Genomic DNA, 15,001 nt, shown 5'->3' with positions numbered 1-15,001 from the left:
ATGAACATTATTTATATATTTAAAGAACAATACCATTGTGTTATCTTTACAAAAGGAGTGAGAATTACTGTGGATAGTAGCAGTGTAGCAGTCACATACAGAAAATAATGTAGACTACAATATTAAACCAAAGCAATTAGAACAGATGTGAAAATCTCTGTTATGTATATCTTACATATAATCCCCTATCTTCCAGAAGAACCAGTGTTGTTTGCAGTGAGAGGTGTGGGATGAAACACAGTAGGTGTGTGAGGGTCCCATTGTTCTGAAATGACCAAAACAAACATGCTGTATGGAAGCACACCCTGTACTTCCATACATGCATATCTAAATCCACCTTAACAAAGTCCACAAGGAGATGCAAATCTATATTCTTTTTGCAGCAGTGTTTCAGGATTGCACTTAAAAGACTTAAGACTTACATTTGATGCCGTTTTTGTCCATTCTGCCGGTGATGCTGTCCATGTGAGCTGCTGACATTTAGTGCAGGCCCATGACTGACAAGTTTGACAAGGTGTGTGGTGAGGACAAGCTGCTGCTGCTGCTGCTGACAGATACAATCGATACACTGTGCAGATCCACCGGAGCTGGAGAAAGGGTCTCTGCTGGGTCCTAAAGCCAGCTGCAGCAAAGAGCTCATTTCATTGCTGTTACAGCTACAATTAGTTAATACAAAAGAGGATTAGGGCTAACTTAAATTTTTGTTTTTTTTTTCTCTAAGAATTCTAATTTAAACTCAGAATCCTGATAATAAAATCACAATCTTGACCTTAATCTTAGAATTATGATTTTAAAGCTGACTTGTCAGAAAAAGTCAGAATTCTGAGAAAAAAGTTAGCCTAGCCACACAAATAACAAAATCCATCCGCCAGTTCTAAGACTCACAGTTAACACTAATTTGGAAAACCAAACCAAACCAAACTAAACTATTAACAATATGCTTATTATTGGGTTATGTGTCCCAGACTGTATTTTGGATCTTATAGGAGCAGTCTCTAGTTGCTGGTATTTCCAGACAGGAAACCTTTTACGCATTTTATACAGATTACAGAAAGTAAAGTGGTATAAAACAAAGTGCAGATTGTCAGTAGGCAAGCTTTAGAGGTGATTTTGTCATCTTTGGACAAAGCCAGGTTAGCTGTTTCCCAGTGTTTCCAGTCTTCATGCGAAGCTAGGCTAAGTTGAATTATGATAATATAATGTGTATAATATAATTATGAAAGTGTGGTCTTACCAAAATGTTATACAATTCCTTAAAATAATTAAAATAATGAAAAAGAAGTTAATTTTTCATTAATTTGAAGTTTATTTTTTATTGACAAAATCGAAATAACTGTATTCAAAGGAAGTAAAGTCTTCAACAACCCTGGATCTTTGTCAGTGTGTTAATTACCTTGCAGAACATTTCATCATGAATGAATATAATCTTTGTAGCTACAAAACTGTCATTCTAAAAGAAAATAAATAGTAGTGAATGTAAATGTATGGATGACTACTGTCCTAAAACATTTAGTCATCATTCTATTGCAATGATCCAAAATGAACATGGAACAGGAAGACTGAAGTGGCCTGTCCTTGATCTGTTAAATCTACTAGGTTGCACATTCTTTTAGGTTGCTGTACAGCTGCACATTGATCTGCATCTATTGTTGACCTTTAAAATATTTAACCAGAACGTTACATGGGTGTGATCTGCTAATCTGTATATTTGCATTTTCACTTTGGTTTTCATTTTCACACAAATTAGTGCAGGGCACACATACAACTCGAAAAGTTGTGTCCATCTCAGTTTCCTTCCTGTTTTGTTTCAATTAGTGTAAACCAGAGGGATACAGTATTTCATGTGACAAAGCAAAAACAGGGGAACAGGTAAATTAAATGCATTCTTATAAACCAAAGCAAAGTGATGCTGTATGTTCACCCACTCATTTGTCTCATCTAATCATTCACGCCAATAAAGTGTCATACATGATATAATGTATCTACATTCTACTCATTCATATTGCTGGTGCTGTGCACTCATAACTAAGACAGCTTGACAAATAAGGCAAAGCCAACATTCTCCTCAGTATGTATTCGTACTGTAGCTCTGGGCACAGTCATGCCTTCCTTCATCACTCAGGCTCATGAAAAACACAACACTACTGTACTACTGTCTCTATTGCTTGGACTCTACTCGAGCACACAGCCACAGTTGCACCGGCAACCATATAACAGTTTATCAGTCCATCTGTGCATAATGTCTTTGTGACCTTCCCTCGGTATCCCAAAAGTCCACGCTGGTGTTACCAGAATTTGGTTCGTCGCATGAGGAGATCTAGAACAGGTTCTCAGCCATGGCAGTGAAACTGAGTAGACGTTTTCCTATCTTTCTCTTTCCTTCCTACAGTCACTCACGTCTGCAGCTCTGCTTATGGCAGTATCCGACAAATGTCCATACATTATTAAAAGAGTCGGGCCTGTTTCTTTAGCTCATTCCTCTTCCACAGAGCCAGCCGGTCAAAGTCCTCCACGGTCATACCAAATACTTGGACAAACTCCTCAGGGGACAAGTGACGCTGAGAAGACAGGGAGAAAGAGATGACACACATTTATCACATTAAGCCTCATATTACTCTACTATACTATTATTTTCAACAGGTCTGTAGCTACTACTAAGGGCACAAAGGTCTTGGAAATTTAGAGCATTTATAATGACATCAATGACTGCACACATATTACACAAGTTGGGTTTTCCAAAAACTACACAGGCCTGTAATAAATTAAAATTTCAAAAAGAGCTTAATAGTTTCCACCAGAATTGCATGCATTAGACCATAATGTAAGGAAGTAACATTTTCAGAAAATGTATTTGAACAGCTGAAGAATTAATATTTTTTGAATACGAAATTTTACATAGTTTGGTTGGTGGCTCCTCAGAACCATTTTTAGGTTGATATGGTTCTCCTGGGAAACCTAGTATTTCTAAAATCTTAGCTACGTCACTAGTCTGAACTAAACCACGGTCAGCACTTTAACCTAATGACCCGATCTTAACTTACCTCCAGTCTGGCTCTGTCTACATCTTTGGGCAGTCTGTTGCGCCCTCTGGTGGTGACAATGAGTGCTTCATAGGGGTAAATCTGCAGAGAGGGAGCGGCCATGCACACTTTAGGGACATGGTTACACAAACTGAGAATATAGACTCATGTGGAATGAATTATTTAAGTAAATATGTTAAAGCCTTACCTTGTACTCTGCTGGTTGAAAAGAAAAAAACAATCAAGTCAGTACAAATGAAAAAAAAAACCTGAATTAATTGATCCAATCTAAAAAGGTGTAGGTGTTTTAAATTTAAATTAAATTACCTCTGCTTCCCCAGTTGACCTCACTGCCGCTGTCATACTGGTACTGATAGCAATCTGCACTCTGAGGCTGCAGGTGCAGCAAGAGACAATTAAACAAAAGTAGACAGACGCGTTCGTCAAACTAAAATAAAACAGGCATGCTTTGGAAATAAAACTGATGTGAACTTATTCAACTAGCAAGTAAAACAGGTGATATTTTAAAGATGAGATGCATTAGAAATAAGGTAGAGCCATATGTGGCAAACAAACAGCTAATCATGTCATTTTATGCCTTGGTCACTGTGGCCTTACCCGCTGGATCCCGTTGCGACCATATCCTGGCAGCGAGGCAGATTTACAAACAAAATCTAAAATACAGAAAACAGTTAAGCCAACATTTGCTTAAATTTCCACCTATTTTCATGCAGTTTGACGCCTATTGTTTGAAATCTGCTATTAGTACCTGATTAGTACCAGAAGATGGTGCTCATGACTAACCAAAGAAAATTCTTAAAGTTCCAGTTGTGTGTACAATATGTGAGACTGGAGCGTGGTTTATGCAGAGTGGAATCCAGTTCAAGTACATAATTCATGTCAATGTCATTCAAAAACTAAATATAAAAAAGCCCTACGATTTAAATGAACAAGGACCACTGATTGAGGTGAGTGCTATGCAGCCAAAATTATTTTAGAATTGTGATAACGCTGCCTAGGGTTTCTGTCTGTGTGTCTGTGGTGTCTTACAGGTGGCCTGTGTGAGGTGGCCTGATTATGCATTGGGAGCACATGGGTCTGCTGCTCTGCAGGGGGTTAAATGCTGCAGCTTCCAGTCACTTTAGTTGGTTTGGCTGTGAGGCTTTGCTGCCATTAATTAATTAATTAATTAGTTTGTTTTTGCACCTTACAACATCCTTACACCATTTCTACACTCAATCACACTGACACTACTGATATGACTGATTTACAGACTTCATGTGTTATTTATTTATTTTTCCTTTAGTGAATAATTTTAAGTTAAACTATCGGAAATTGTATTCATTCCCATTCTTGTCATGGCCCATGAGCCAGGTCATGACATTATACATGAAATAGAAAGTATAAACTCACCACTATCAGTGCTGTACTGAGACCGCGGAGCTGTGAAAGAGATCATGGAGTAACATTACATCTTTCTTATTGGAAACAAACAAACAAACAAAAAGTCTTGTACTGTATTTTTGAAAAACATAAAATATTTTGTCCGGTTAAAGGCTTAATAAAAGGAACTGAAAAGGAGCAAGTTGGGTACCCATCATCCCTGGGAGGAACACAAAATATCAAAAGGGCAATAAGACAAAAAGAGGCCGGGCAGGACTGGTTCATGGAACAATGGGAGAAAAGAAATTATATTCAAATATGTATATATATATATATATATAAACACATGCCACAATTCAGTATTTAATCATACTACGCAGCTTGTGTTGTTGCAAGCCTTTGTTGCTTTTCAACCATAGCCAGCAGAGTCTTGTTCAGTTGTGTACCCTCCCATCTGAGAAACAGCTTTAATGAGAGATCCTCCTGCTCATAAGTAAAACAGGCTATGGGACACCAGCTGTGAGAGCGAGAGAGTGAGATAAATACACAGATAGATGGATGGATAGATAGAGAGTTAACACAGTGGAATATGGAGAGGACAGGAGGAGAGAAACAGGAATAAGGAATGTGAGATGAGGTGAGGAGGAAGATTATGAAAGAAGAGGGAAAAGTTGGAGAGAGTGTCTAAAAAATAACACTCCTGGTATCCTGCATGACCAGTGGCCCTTATAAACAGAAACAATGATGGGTTCAGGTCTGGCTTTATCACATCTGGCACATCTGCACACCTGGCTGAGCACTCAGCGGTTTGAAATGTTCAATGTGATCAGATATCCCCACAATGACGACGTGCCAGGGGCTCCTGCTGGCATGCCACATGTTTGGCAGCAGCTGTTCTCCCCTCTCAACATCTTTTCATTCCAGTAGTCTGCAGCAGCCATGCCTTTTTCTGACCTGCATCCATAACCACACAGCTCTTACCACCAACCCCAATGACAGCCTATACTGAAGCTCATAAAAAGCCTCTGTAGCATCATATGTGATGCACAGGGAAGAGCAAGGCTGCACAGAAACACAGTTGGACATGGTAATGCACGAACTTGCAGAAGAACATGAGACAAAAGCAAGAGATGTGCAGGGGGCAGGGTGGATCCTTACAGCCATTGATAGTGTTGTTGTACACCGTGGTGCCGTAGCCTGTAGTGCTGAGTGTTTCCTTGCTCCCACAACGAGAATTCCTTGCACTGCCCCAGGGGTCGTTGTCATAGGAACCAGATCTGGCTTTCATCTCCTCTTTTAGGATCATCCTCCCAATGCCACTCCCGATCTGAGAGGAAACAGGGCAAGGAAAGAAGCAAAATGTGGAGTGAAATGAATGAGATTTCAGTGGAAACTACTAATTTAATGTAGAGTGATTGCAGAAATAATGAGAGAAGCATGTAAAAAAAAAGGATAGTTTAGGTACCGTATCATAAAAACTGCATTATTTATGGGAGTTTCTGAGTAGGGGACTTTCTTCAACCCAGTATAAAAAAAGGGAGACAGAAAATAATGAAGCTCTTACTCTTTGAAGACTCTGACTCCAACTCTCTTCATCTCCTCCTGTCGAGAAGCGTCTTCTTTGCGCCCTATAGACTGAGAGAGAAAAGAGATAAAAGAGATTCCCTTGTACAAATATAGAGCTCAGAGTGGAGCGCCGTAACAGAGTGGGTAGGTGAATAAATATGACAACACAGACTTACAAAATGAGCTGGGCTCCTATGTCTGTGTTTGGTCCAGTAGCTTACTAGTCTAAACTCAGTGAAGTGATTCTGTGTTTCCTACCCTTGGGGGAGCTGGGGTATGGGTAGTAGTCAGACTCTGACTGGGTATATGGTTCAGGAGAGTAGGTGGACAGTCTGGAGGATCTGAGTATGTCCTCACTGGTCCTGCTTTTGGTCGCTGCATCCATGTGATTGTCTGTCACAAAATAGATTGAGTTAAGAGAGAAAAGTAAGTGGTTATTATGTTACAGGAGCCCTTTGAAATTTTGGGAATTAGGCTTGTTCTAATTGTTTTTTGCTAAGAGATAGGAGGGTATCTGTATCATTTTCAAATGTGTCTTAAATATAAAGCTATAGCTAGAACACTGTTCGCTTAGCTAACTCATCTGTAGGCCATACATTTCAGCTATAGATGACTTCTTATCTTGTAGCTGTACCATTCTCCTGCTGGTGGGCCTCAGCCTCAGTGACACTTCTTGCTAATGTTTTTCATTACTATTCATTTCTCTATTTTCCTTTCTTCGTTTCTGCCCCATTAATGTGCGCTTCCTTCCCCTGTATATGTAAATGATGTGCATGGGTTTTGCCAGACAGCATGAGAGTGGCATCGATCTTCTCATGTTGCTCACACCAAGAAAGCTAAATAACCACATTTCTCAAAATGGCAAACTGTTCTTTTAAGGAGGAAAATGTGTTAATAAACATCAGATAGATACTGTACATAATAAGGCAGTACATGTACGATACAAATCCAGTCATCACTCCACCATTTCTGTCAGAAGAGATTGATATTTCAGCCAATGGCATGAAAATAACCAGCTTTAAAGTGAGTGCAGTTAATACTCAGTCTGAGGCACACGACTGTTTCATGAGTGGTGTGACAAAGACACTTATGTCACTTTGCACTAAAGCAGAGTCAGTGGAAGTCAATGGGGGTGACATGCAGTGTAATGTCAGATCGATCACTCTTCACTCTGTTAGTCATTAGCCATGCCAGCCCCAGTCCATGATTGCCTAAATTGCTATATCCATGATCCATGACATCAATGGCAGACGTTCTCAGTTTAAGCCAACACACACATCCAGAGCAAACTTTGACAGCAGATTGGAAGCTCTGTCAGAGGATGTGAGTTTGTACATTACTGACATGGGATGACAAACGCAGGAAGAGAGACACAAAACACACAAGAGACAGATTTATGAAAAATCTTTCTACTGACAGTGAGTGAAACAGCAAGAGGAGGGAGATACTTACAGCGGCAAGGTCACCAGGGAAAGTGGAGCAGAAGGTGGAGGGAAGTGAATAAAAGTGATTGGATGCAATAAAAAAGAGGTGAAAAGAAAAGGGCAACATTATTGGAACGTCTCAGAGGGCTTTGCTATGAATACGGAGCACAAAGCTGGAAGACTGCAGTCTGATGCAGCCTCTTATCTTTACACGTAGCAAACTTGTTAAGTGGATAGTACATAACAGGCCTTTGACAACAAAGCAACAAATATTCACATGTGCCTGCTGCAGCTTTGGATTTACAACAGTTGTGTTGCTGAAACAAGGGAAAGTGATCTTTGTTTAGGAAGACTTACAGCACCAAAAAGGGATTATATCACTGATGTTCATACACATTGAACATCAGTAATCCAACAAGGCAAGCTGAAAGGTTGTTGAACTTGCCATTTACAGTATGGGGAAAAATATAAAACATTATGGCCAGTGATGTACTAAGTAATTATGTGAAACAGGGTGAAAGTGTCTATACACAGGTCAACACAGTTCACTAACTAAACCACAAATACCACCACATACAGTACAGAGGAACATGCACAACAACAACAACAACAACAATAAACTATCCTCCATCAGAAGATCTTGTGACTCTGAGCTGAAAAGCCTCTTTCAGTGCAATGTGACTGCAGGCTAATGAATCTTTATCTTATGAGTGTTTCTACTGAATCACGCTATCCAGATGGCTGAAGTGCATTTAAGTTTAATGGCTTGTAAAAAAGGCAAAAATACCATCTTGTGTTAACCTCACTGCCGTGTTATTTCGCTCAGTGACTACATAAATCCACACAATTAAGAAATCAGACTTCCCTCTCCCATACACCCTCTGTTTTCTACAGAAATAAGCACAGCAGCTGTCTCCACATTCTGCCTGTTCCTTGAAAACAATCACAGCAGCATCTCCTTAAGTCTAACACACAGACCTCTGGCTAACAAGGCTAGCCCGAGAAAATAAAAATGGTCTCAAATATACAGTAAATTCCAGTTATAATGCAATTAACTGCATTTTGTTCCATTGCTTTTTTCTGTTCTGGTGTATTGTGTGTCCTCAGAGTCCCATGCTCTCAGCACCTGTCACGCCTGAACAACCTTCACTTCATTCATGGCCTGTTCCAGTCCCATTTGCAGACAAAAACCTGTCATGCTGCAGGGACCCACCCAAAAGCAGGCATGTGTTCATAGCATGCAGACTAAACTCAACTTTACATGGCAATATGCAACATGTCTAATTGATCCTTAACCTCAATTTCACAGGATCAGTCATTCCTATTTTTCTCATTTTGCTTGTGATGGCTTCATATGCAATAGTAACTGGAACATCGACACAAATCAAACATCAATAGGTCAGTAAAAACATCTACACCGAGTACTCGAACACAGCATAACTAAACTGACAGAAGGACAGGCAGGCTAAGGCGGTGCTAGCTGAACTGTACCAGTTCGCTTATAGATGGGAGGCTTCCTGTAGATGTTGGGGTCTCCTGTGGCTGAGGAGAGAAAGAGGAAATGAAGAGGTGAAACATGGAGGAGTGAGAGGAGGAGAAGATGTGAGTTTTTGTTTAGATGAGTGGAAGAGGATGTTGGAGGGATGGGGAAGAATATGCCAGAGCAATTGTGTGGTGTATAAAAATACAAAATTTTCACACCCCCTCATTCCCACAGAACTTAAAAGTGACCTTTTTGAAGGATTTGCATTAATGAATAATTGCTGATGACAGCTTCCCACGCACTAAATAATGTATGAGATAATGAGAGATGCGATGAAGCAATGAGGAGTCCTACCTGGTACATGAAAATGTCTAGGGGGCTGGTTTGTGGTAGGTGTGCTTGACCGCCCCTCTTGGCCATAATAAGGTGAACTCCTGCCGCTCTCAGAGCCTGCAGCCAGCCACAGCCAATCACAGCAAAGGATGAACATGAAGGAGGGCCTCAACACATGCCAATGAAAACTTAACAACCTAAACATTCAGTCAAACTACAAAGCCGACATTGGGTAATTTTTCCACTTGTGTATTGACAGAGGTTATTGACTATTATAACTGTCAGTGTCAGTGCACATGTGTAAGAGTTCAATGAAATGGCAGCCAAGAAGCAACTCCAGCAAAAGTCCACTTTATTTAAAAGTGAAGCAAAAGACATTCTGGCCTAAGACAATGAGAGCATATTTGCTGAAGACATAATAGTGTTGATGACAAACAGATGGAAATGAAAAGCAATTTTAGGTCTAAAAGAAATAGTCTGACATTTTGGAGAAATGCTCACTTTTTGCTAAGGGATGAGAAGACTGATACCACTCTCATGTTTGTACACTAGATACAGTATAAAGCTACAAGCAGCAACTTGCTAGCTTAGCCGAACAAAAGCCTGGAAACAGGGAAACAGCCTGGCTTTTTACAAAGGTAACAAGATCATGCATGCATACTGCATTTTGCTGCCTTGTACTTGAACATGGGTAATGACACTAAAGTTGAATCTAATCTAATCTACCAGTACCTCCAAAGTTCACTAATAAACGTGATATATTTGTGCATTTTGTATTTTGTACGGAAACCCAAGTGAAAAAATGATATGTTATGGTTTCACAGATTATATGTGGAAGACTTTCCCTAACTCCCTGAAGTTTTCACTGGTTGTCTTGCAACCTCACGGTGTTGGTGAGTAACTTTTTATTACGTTCGGACAGAGCCAGTCTAGTTTTGGGTCTTTAGGCTAAGCTAAACTAAACAGCTACTGGCATTAGCTTCATACTAAACACACAGACAGGAGAGTGGTAACTTTCATCAAGAAAGTGAATCAACATATGTCCTAAAATGATAAAGTATTCCTTCAAATTACTTCACTTAAATAAAATAATTCAAAACAACTCTTCAGCTCAACAGTCAATGATACACAATTAAATGTGCCTTTGGCACATTTAAGGTCTTTAAGCAATGTCTTTAACTCTGTTAAGTGCATTTCAACAGCAGTCAGCCATTAACGAATACCGTATGACTCACCAGGGTAGCCATAGTGCTGCGGAGAGTGAGGCATAATGGGTGACATGCCTTGACGACTATACGTCGGCGAGTCAATGTAACCTGAACTGGAGCACCGCCTCTGCTTCATATCCAGGCTGTTGTAGTCCTGAGAAGTCAGCGTAGACAAGGTAGAAGTAAAAGAGGAGCAGAAGGAGACAAATAGCTTAGTGACAGGACGATATGACAGCAGCTCTGCTACTGCACTTTTGCTGAGAGGAAAAATGCTTACCTGAGAATAGGGAGAAAGTGTCCCAAGTGACTGAAGAATCAGTGAGAGAGACATGAGATATTATTTGTGCTGTAGCACAGAAATACAAGACAAACAACAGATTGTTGTTTAGTAACTTTCTTCCAACATAAATTTCAGTGCAACAAATATGAATGAGGTGTAATGAAGGCACACTTCTTCTTGGCACAGCTCCATCTAAAAACCAAACAGCATTCCTCCTGAAAATAAATAATGAGACCAATGCTAAGTTTGACCTGCAGTGTGTAGCAGTAGTAGTAGTACCTCCCCATAGCTGTAAGTTTCTAGCCTGTCATCAGAGGTGTATCTGTGGTAGGGCTGGTATGAGGAAGATATAAGGTCTGGCTGTTGGACCTCATATATGGCCTTGACCTTTGGCAGGGCAGCTAGGTCCTTATAATCTAGGATCTCATTCTCCACTCTGGCCTGGAGAGAGGACACACATATACACCCACAAGAGACAGACAACAGCAGCAAGACCCAACATCAGCCACGTGGACGATGCACAGTAACAAAGTAATGGAAACTTCACCAGTAAGCAGATCGTGCGGTGGTAAAAAGGAATGGGAAACAGATGATGAGGCACACACATGTCTGCACATGCACATACACATGTGTGTGCACGCTCATCGAAAGTATGCTTGGACGCTGTAGGACCTGACAGCAGTGTAAGTTGTTGACATTCAGGGGCTCAGCATGTGCAAGAAAGAGAGCAGAGAAAGACAGAAAGAAAGACAGCTAGAGAAAGAGGGAGAGGAGACGGTCTGGACAACAAGTGTGCTTACACTACATTCTGTCCTCATCCATCACCTTAAATGGACAGTTCATTGATTATGAGTAAAGCAGCGCACTGATGAACAGACAGCACTGACTGCTGATGGCACGCAGACAACCCTTAACATGCTAATTCTGCCGACACGCAGTTGAACCCTGTTCGAAGCAGGTGTGTAGATTAAAACTGGGATAAATTTAGGTAGTGTAAGTTGTTTTTGGATGTTTGGGTCACCCTTGATATTTTCTTCAGTTATGTAAATTTAAGGCATGCGAGTCGTCAGTGTGACGATTCGCTGTGGCGACTCCTAAAAACAGGGAAAAGCCGAAAGTGACTTTATGTAAATTTAGGGCATCTTGATAACATTTTAAAAGTGAAAGGTTTTTTTCATACTTTGGCTTCATAATTTTAAAAGTCTATGGCCAAATCCCTGAGAATGATCAACTTGTAGTCTTGGTAGAATAATAAAGTTTTTGTTTGTTTTTGTTTTTTGCACTTCAATGAAACACCTTATTGCGCCCTGACTTTTGGGGATTTCATTCCCTTTCTTACAGACAGTGTTAAGCCTGCATAATTAATGGCAATTTATTCAATAGCTGTTGAGAATTTTATCTTAAATTTTTGCAGCTTTCATCCAGATTTAGCCTAGTTTTAATCTACACATTTAGAAATTTGTCGACTGGCAAATCACTGTCAGTGCTGTTTAACTAGCAATGACTAAAGATAGTCATCACAGATAAAGTATAACATAATCTCCTGTTTCTTGTTGAAACAGTTTGCTACTATCTTTACTCACTTCTTTTTAACTCCTACTACATCACTATTGACAACAGAGGGTGGGATACAGACAGGTGAACAGGCCAAGGGAGTGAGCAGTCTGTGAGGGTGGTGCTTAATCATCCAAGACTAGGGGTAAAGCTTCTGGTATTAGCAATTGTGCTTTTAGGGTACGTTTGGTAGCAGGTGGCAGCTAAAAGTGAGTAAAAGCTGTAGAGTCATATCTTACTTACACATATGACTCTACTGGGAGAGCCAATGGAGGAGCCTGGTGGAGAGATGGAGGTTTCTGACAAGCGTCTGTGCTGTGAGGTACAAGCAGACAAAGAAAGAGAGTTGGGAAGAATGCACCCAGTGAGGAAATTACAGTTTTCATTTGATTTTAACATTTTCATTTCAAACTCTATCTCACCCTGAGTCTCTTCTCTGCCCTCGCTGCCTGCTTGCATAATGGGTGCCACACCTCACATCCTGAAGAAGAGCGAGAGACTGGTGTTGGGTGGTCGCACATGCCATGCATCTGTTTACACCAGCAACTGTATGCCACAGTATGTGAGTGTGTGTGTGTGTGTGGCTTTGTGCTTGTATACTTGCAGAGACCCAAAACTGAGAGCCCACTCACACCGTAGGGACTCACCTTCCTCATGGCAACCAGATGATTGTCCCCATAAAGTAAATGATTGAATTTTAGGCTTAGAGTTGGGGTTTGGCAAGTTGTGGTTATGGTCAATGTATCCAGGAAATGAATACGAGTCAATGTAAAGTCCCCATGAAGAGTGAAAACAAGGATGCCTGTGTGTGTGGAAGGACTGGCATCTATTTTCACCTGTCAGGTACATTTCCTCTCCCTCTTTGAACATCATGTTACAGCGGGCACAACGGGCGCAGGTTGGATGGTAGTGCTTCCCTCCCGCCTGAGAAGAGAAGAGAAGAGACCTTTATGTGATATTTAATGGTCCTATTTTTCATTTACAATAAAAATCATACAAGGAAATTTAACACACCCACCCTGTACATATTTAAAACAAATGTGAATCCATAAATGCTGTGAATAAAGTCTGGTAGCTCTGATTTAAAAAAGAAAAAAGAGAAGAAAAAGGAGAGCACTTTTTCTTCCTCATGCTCCAGATGGATAATGATGGAAAACCAGGCCATTCTGCAGACTCTACCCCTAACGTCTCTGAAAAGTCCACGAAGACCACACATTGCCTCCTCCAACAGTTTCTCCAGGAGACGTAAAGATTTAAAACCAGTTTCTTGGCTCAGTTGCAAAACAGCCGGTTCGTCAGTCCAGGTGCTGAGATGATTCTCTGTTATGTCCATGCTAGCCTTCTCCAAGAGAAACAAATGCTTGTCATTAGGCCAGGTTATTTCCAGCCTAGAGCTGCTGCTTACGGTAGAGGAGATGCTGCACAGTCTGAAGGCGAAAGGCTGCTAAATGACTGAGGAGGTCATTCAGTCCTGGTCCCTTCTGACACAGGTACAATACTCACAGGGCAACAGATCTGGTTCAGTGAAATCCTCCCCAGAATTAGTTCACCAGTCTGAATGTGTCTGGAGGTTCTACGATGGTAAACTGCTCCCAGAGAAAAGACAAACAACTAAAGCTGGACCCAAGTCTATCTGGACAATAGGGCAATGATATTTCCAACTAAACCCTCCTAGTTCTTACTTTGAATGTCACCATTCCCCAGAAAGACACCTAAGCACTTCATCTCTCTGCTCTTCTCCTCTCCATCCTGGGAGAAGAGAAGTGAAGAGGAGAGAAGAGGCAGAAGGCCGCTCACCAAGAGCCCGGGTCTGTCTGAGGTTTCTTCTGTTAAGGGGGTTTTTTCCTCCCCACTGTCGCCAAGTGCTTGCCCAAGGGGGATTTGTTGGGTTTTCCTCTATAATATTAATAATAGTAAGGTCTAGAACTTACTTTGTAAAGTGTCCTGAGATGATGTTTGTTGTGATTTGGCGCTATACAAATAACATTTTATTGAATTTAATTTAAGGAGAACACATCAGCATACAGCAATCAGATTCTCCCCCATGCCACAATTAGTGTGTGTGTGTGTGCTACAAAGAAAAAGAGGGAAGTGGCCAGTAAGTGAAGTACAAGATCCATGTGGAGCACCCCGGGGAAACTCATCCAAACTCACGCGGTGCTGGTGAAATGAAAACATGAAGTGATGCAGTATGATGTCGCTGAACACATTCTGTCCAACAGTCCAGCCCAGTCTATCATGTTTCTCACATGGGTCTCTGCAGGGCTGATGACTAAGGCATGGCCCTGTCCTGTCACCTCTGCCTTCCTTGAAACACCATTAGAGAATTTCTATTTATAGACTGCTCACATGTGGCCTCTGTCAAGGAGATCTGAACTGTTTCATCAGAACACACACAGAGTGTAGGTGGAGGGGTGGGGTATGTCATTTGTCCTGCTTTTCATAAAACTGATACTTGTTGTACATGCGATGAATATACTCTCTAATAAAACTGCCAATACATGGTTCTTCATCGTATCTCAGCTGCATTTTAACCAATCCCTGGTCTTCCAGTCTGTCTCAGGTTACTCTGAAAGGGGAGCCAGGGGAGGATGCTGGAAGCCAGCATTTCCGTCTCCTGCTTTCCAACAGCAGAGCGTTTACCAGCGGTGATCGTAAGGTATCAGTTCAGCAACTGCTGTTAGCATTTCTAATGAGATCCCCATTCTTACCAGTGGCATTGATAGGATTTATATTTACGTGCAAACAAA

The 15,001-nt window shown here is 40.9% G+C and overlaps 2 protein-coding genes across 13 annotated transcripts in view; both read right to left on the bottom strand.

The window, feature by feature from the left end:
* Positions 1–546, bottom strand: part of afap1l1a (actin filament associated protein 1-like 1a) — a 24,828-nt gene extending 24,282 nt beyond the window's left edge. For all 4 annotated transcript variants that reach the window (XR_002274426.1, XM_020593698.1, XM_020593679.1 and 1 more), the window contains exon 1: positions 423–546. Coding sequence is in view for 3 of the 4 variants with exons in the window: in XM_020593698.1 (XP_020449354.1) it covers positions 423–480 (58 nt within the window). In the remaining variant the exon portion in view is untranslated. The remainder of the gene's footprint in view (positions 1–422) is intronic.
* A 783-nt stretch (positions 547–1,329) lies between these two features.
* The window catches only part of ablim3 (actin binding LIM protein family, member 3), a 44,439-nt gene continuing 30,767 nt past the window's right edge, over positions 1,330–15,001 (bottom strand). The window contains exons 7-23 of one of the 9 annotated variants that reach the window (XM_020593741.1): positions 13,088–13,175; positions 12,674–12,732; positions 12,495–12,566; positions 10,977–11,138; positions 10,695–10,724; positions 10,445–10,571; positions 9,231–9,326; positions 8,885–8,935; positions 6,228–6,362; positions 5,968–6,038; positions 5,562–5,730; positions 4,434–4,463; positions 3,639–3,694; positions 3,348–3,414; positions 3,229–3,239; positions 3,042–3,122; positions 1,330–2,558 (exon numbers count right to left, since the gene is read on the bottom strand). In XM_020593741.1, the coding sequence (XP_020449397.1) occupies positions 2,445–2,558; positions 3,042–3,122; positions 3,229–3,239; positions 3,348–3,414; positions 3,639–3,694; positions 4,434–4,463; positions 5,562–5,730; positions 5,968–6,038; positions 6,228–6,362; positions 8,885–8,935; positions 9,231–9,326; positions 10,445–10,571; positions 10,695–10,724; positions 10,977–11,138; positions 12,495–12,566; positions 12,674–12,732; positions 13,088–13,175 (1,419 nt within the window). In that variant the 3' untranslated portion in view covers positions 1,330–2,444. The remainder of the gene's footprint in view (positions 2,559–3,041; positions 3,123–3,228; positions 3,240–3,347; positions 3,415–3,638; positions 3,695–4,433; positions 4,464–5,561; positions 5,731–5,967; positions 6,039–6,227; positions 6,363–8,884; positions 8,936–9,230; positions 9,327–10,444; positions 10,572–10,694; positions 10,725–10,976; positions 11,139–12,494; positions 12,567–12,673; positions 12,733–13,087; positions 13,176–15,001) is intronic. The other 8 variants (XM_020593750.1, XM_020593760.1, XM_020593768.1 and 5 more) reach the window with 8 other exon arrangements.

Source organism: Monopterus albus, unplaced genomic scaffold (genome assembly GCF_001952655.1).
Source record: "Monopterus albus unplaced genomic scaffold, M_albus_1.0 scaffold2.1, whole genome shotgun sequence".
NCBI lineage: Eukaryota > Metazoa > Chordata > Actinopteri > Synbranchiformes > Synbranchidae > Monopterus > Monopterus albus.
This window is presented reverse-complemented; position numbering and strand designations above follow the sequence as displayed.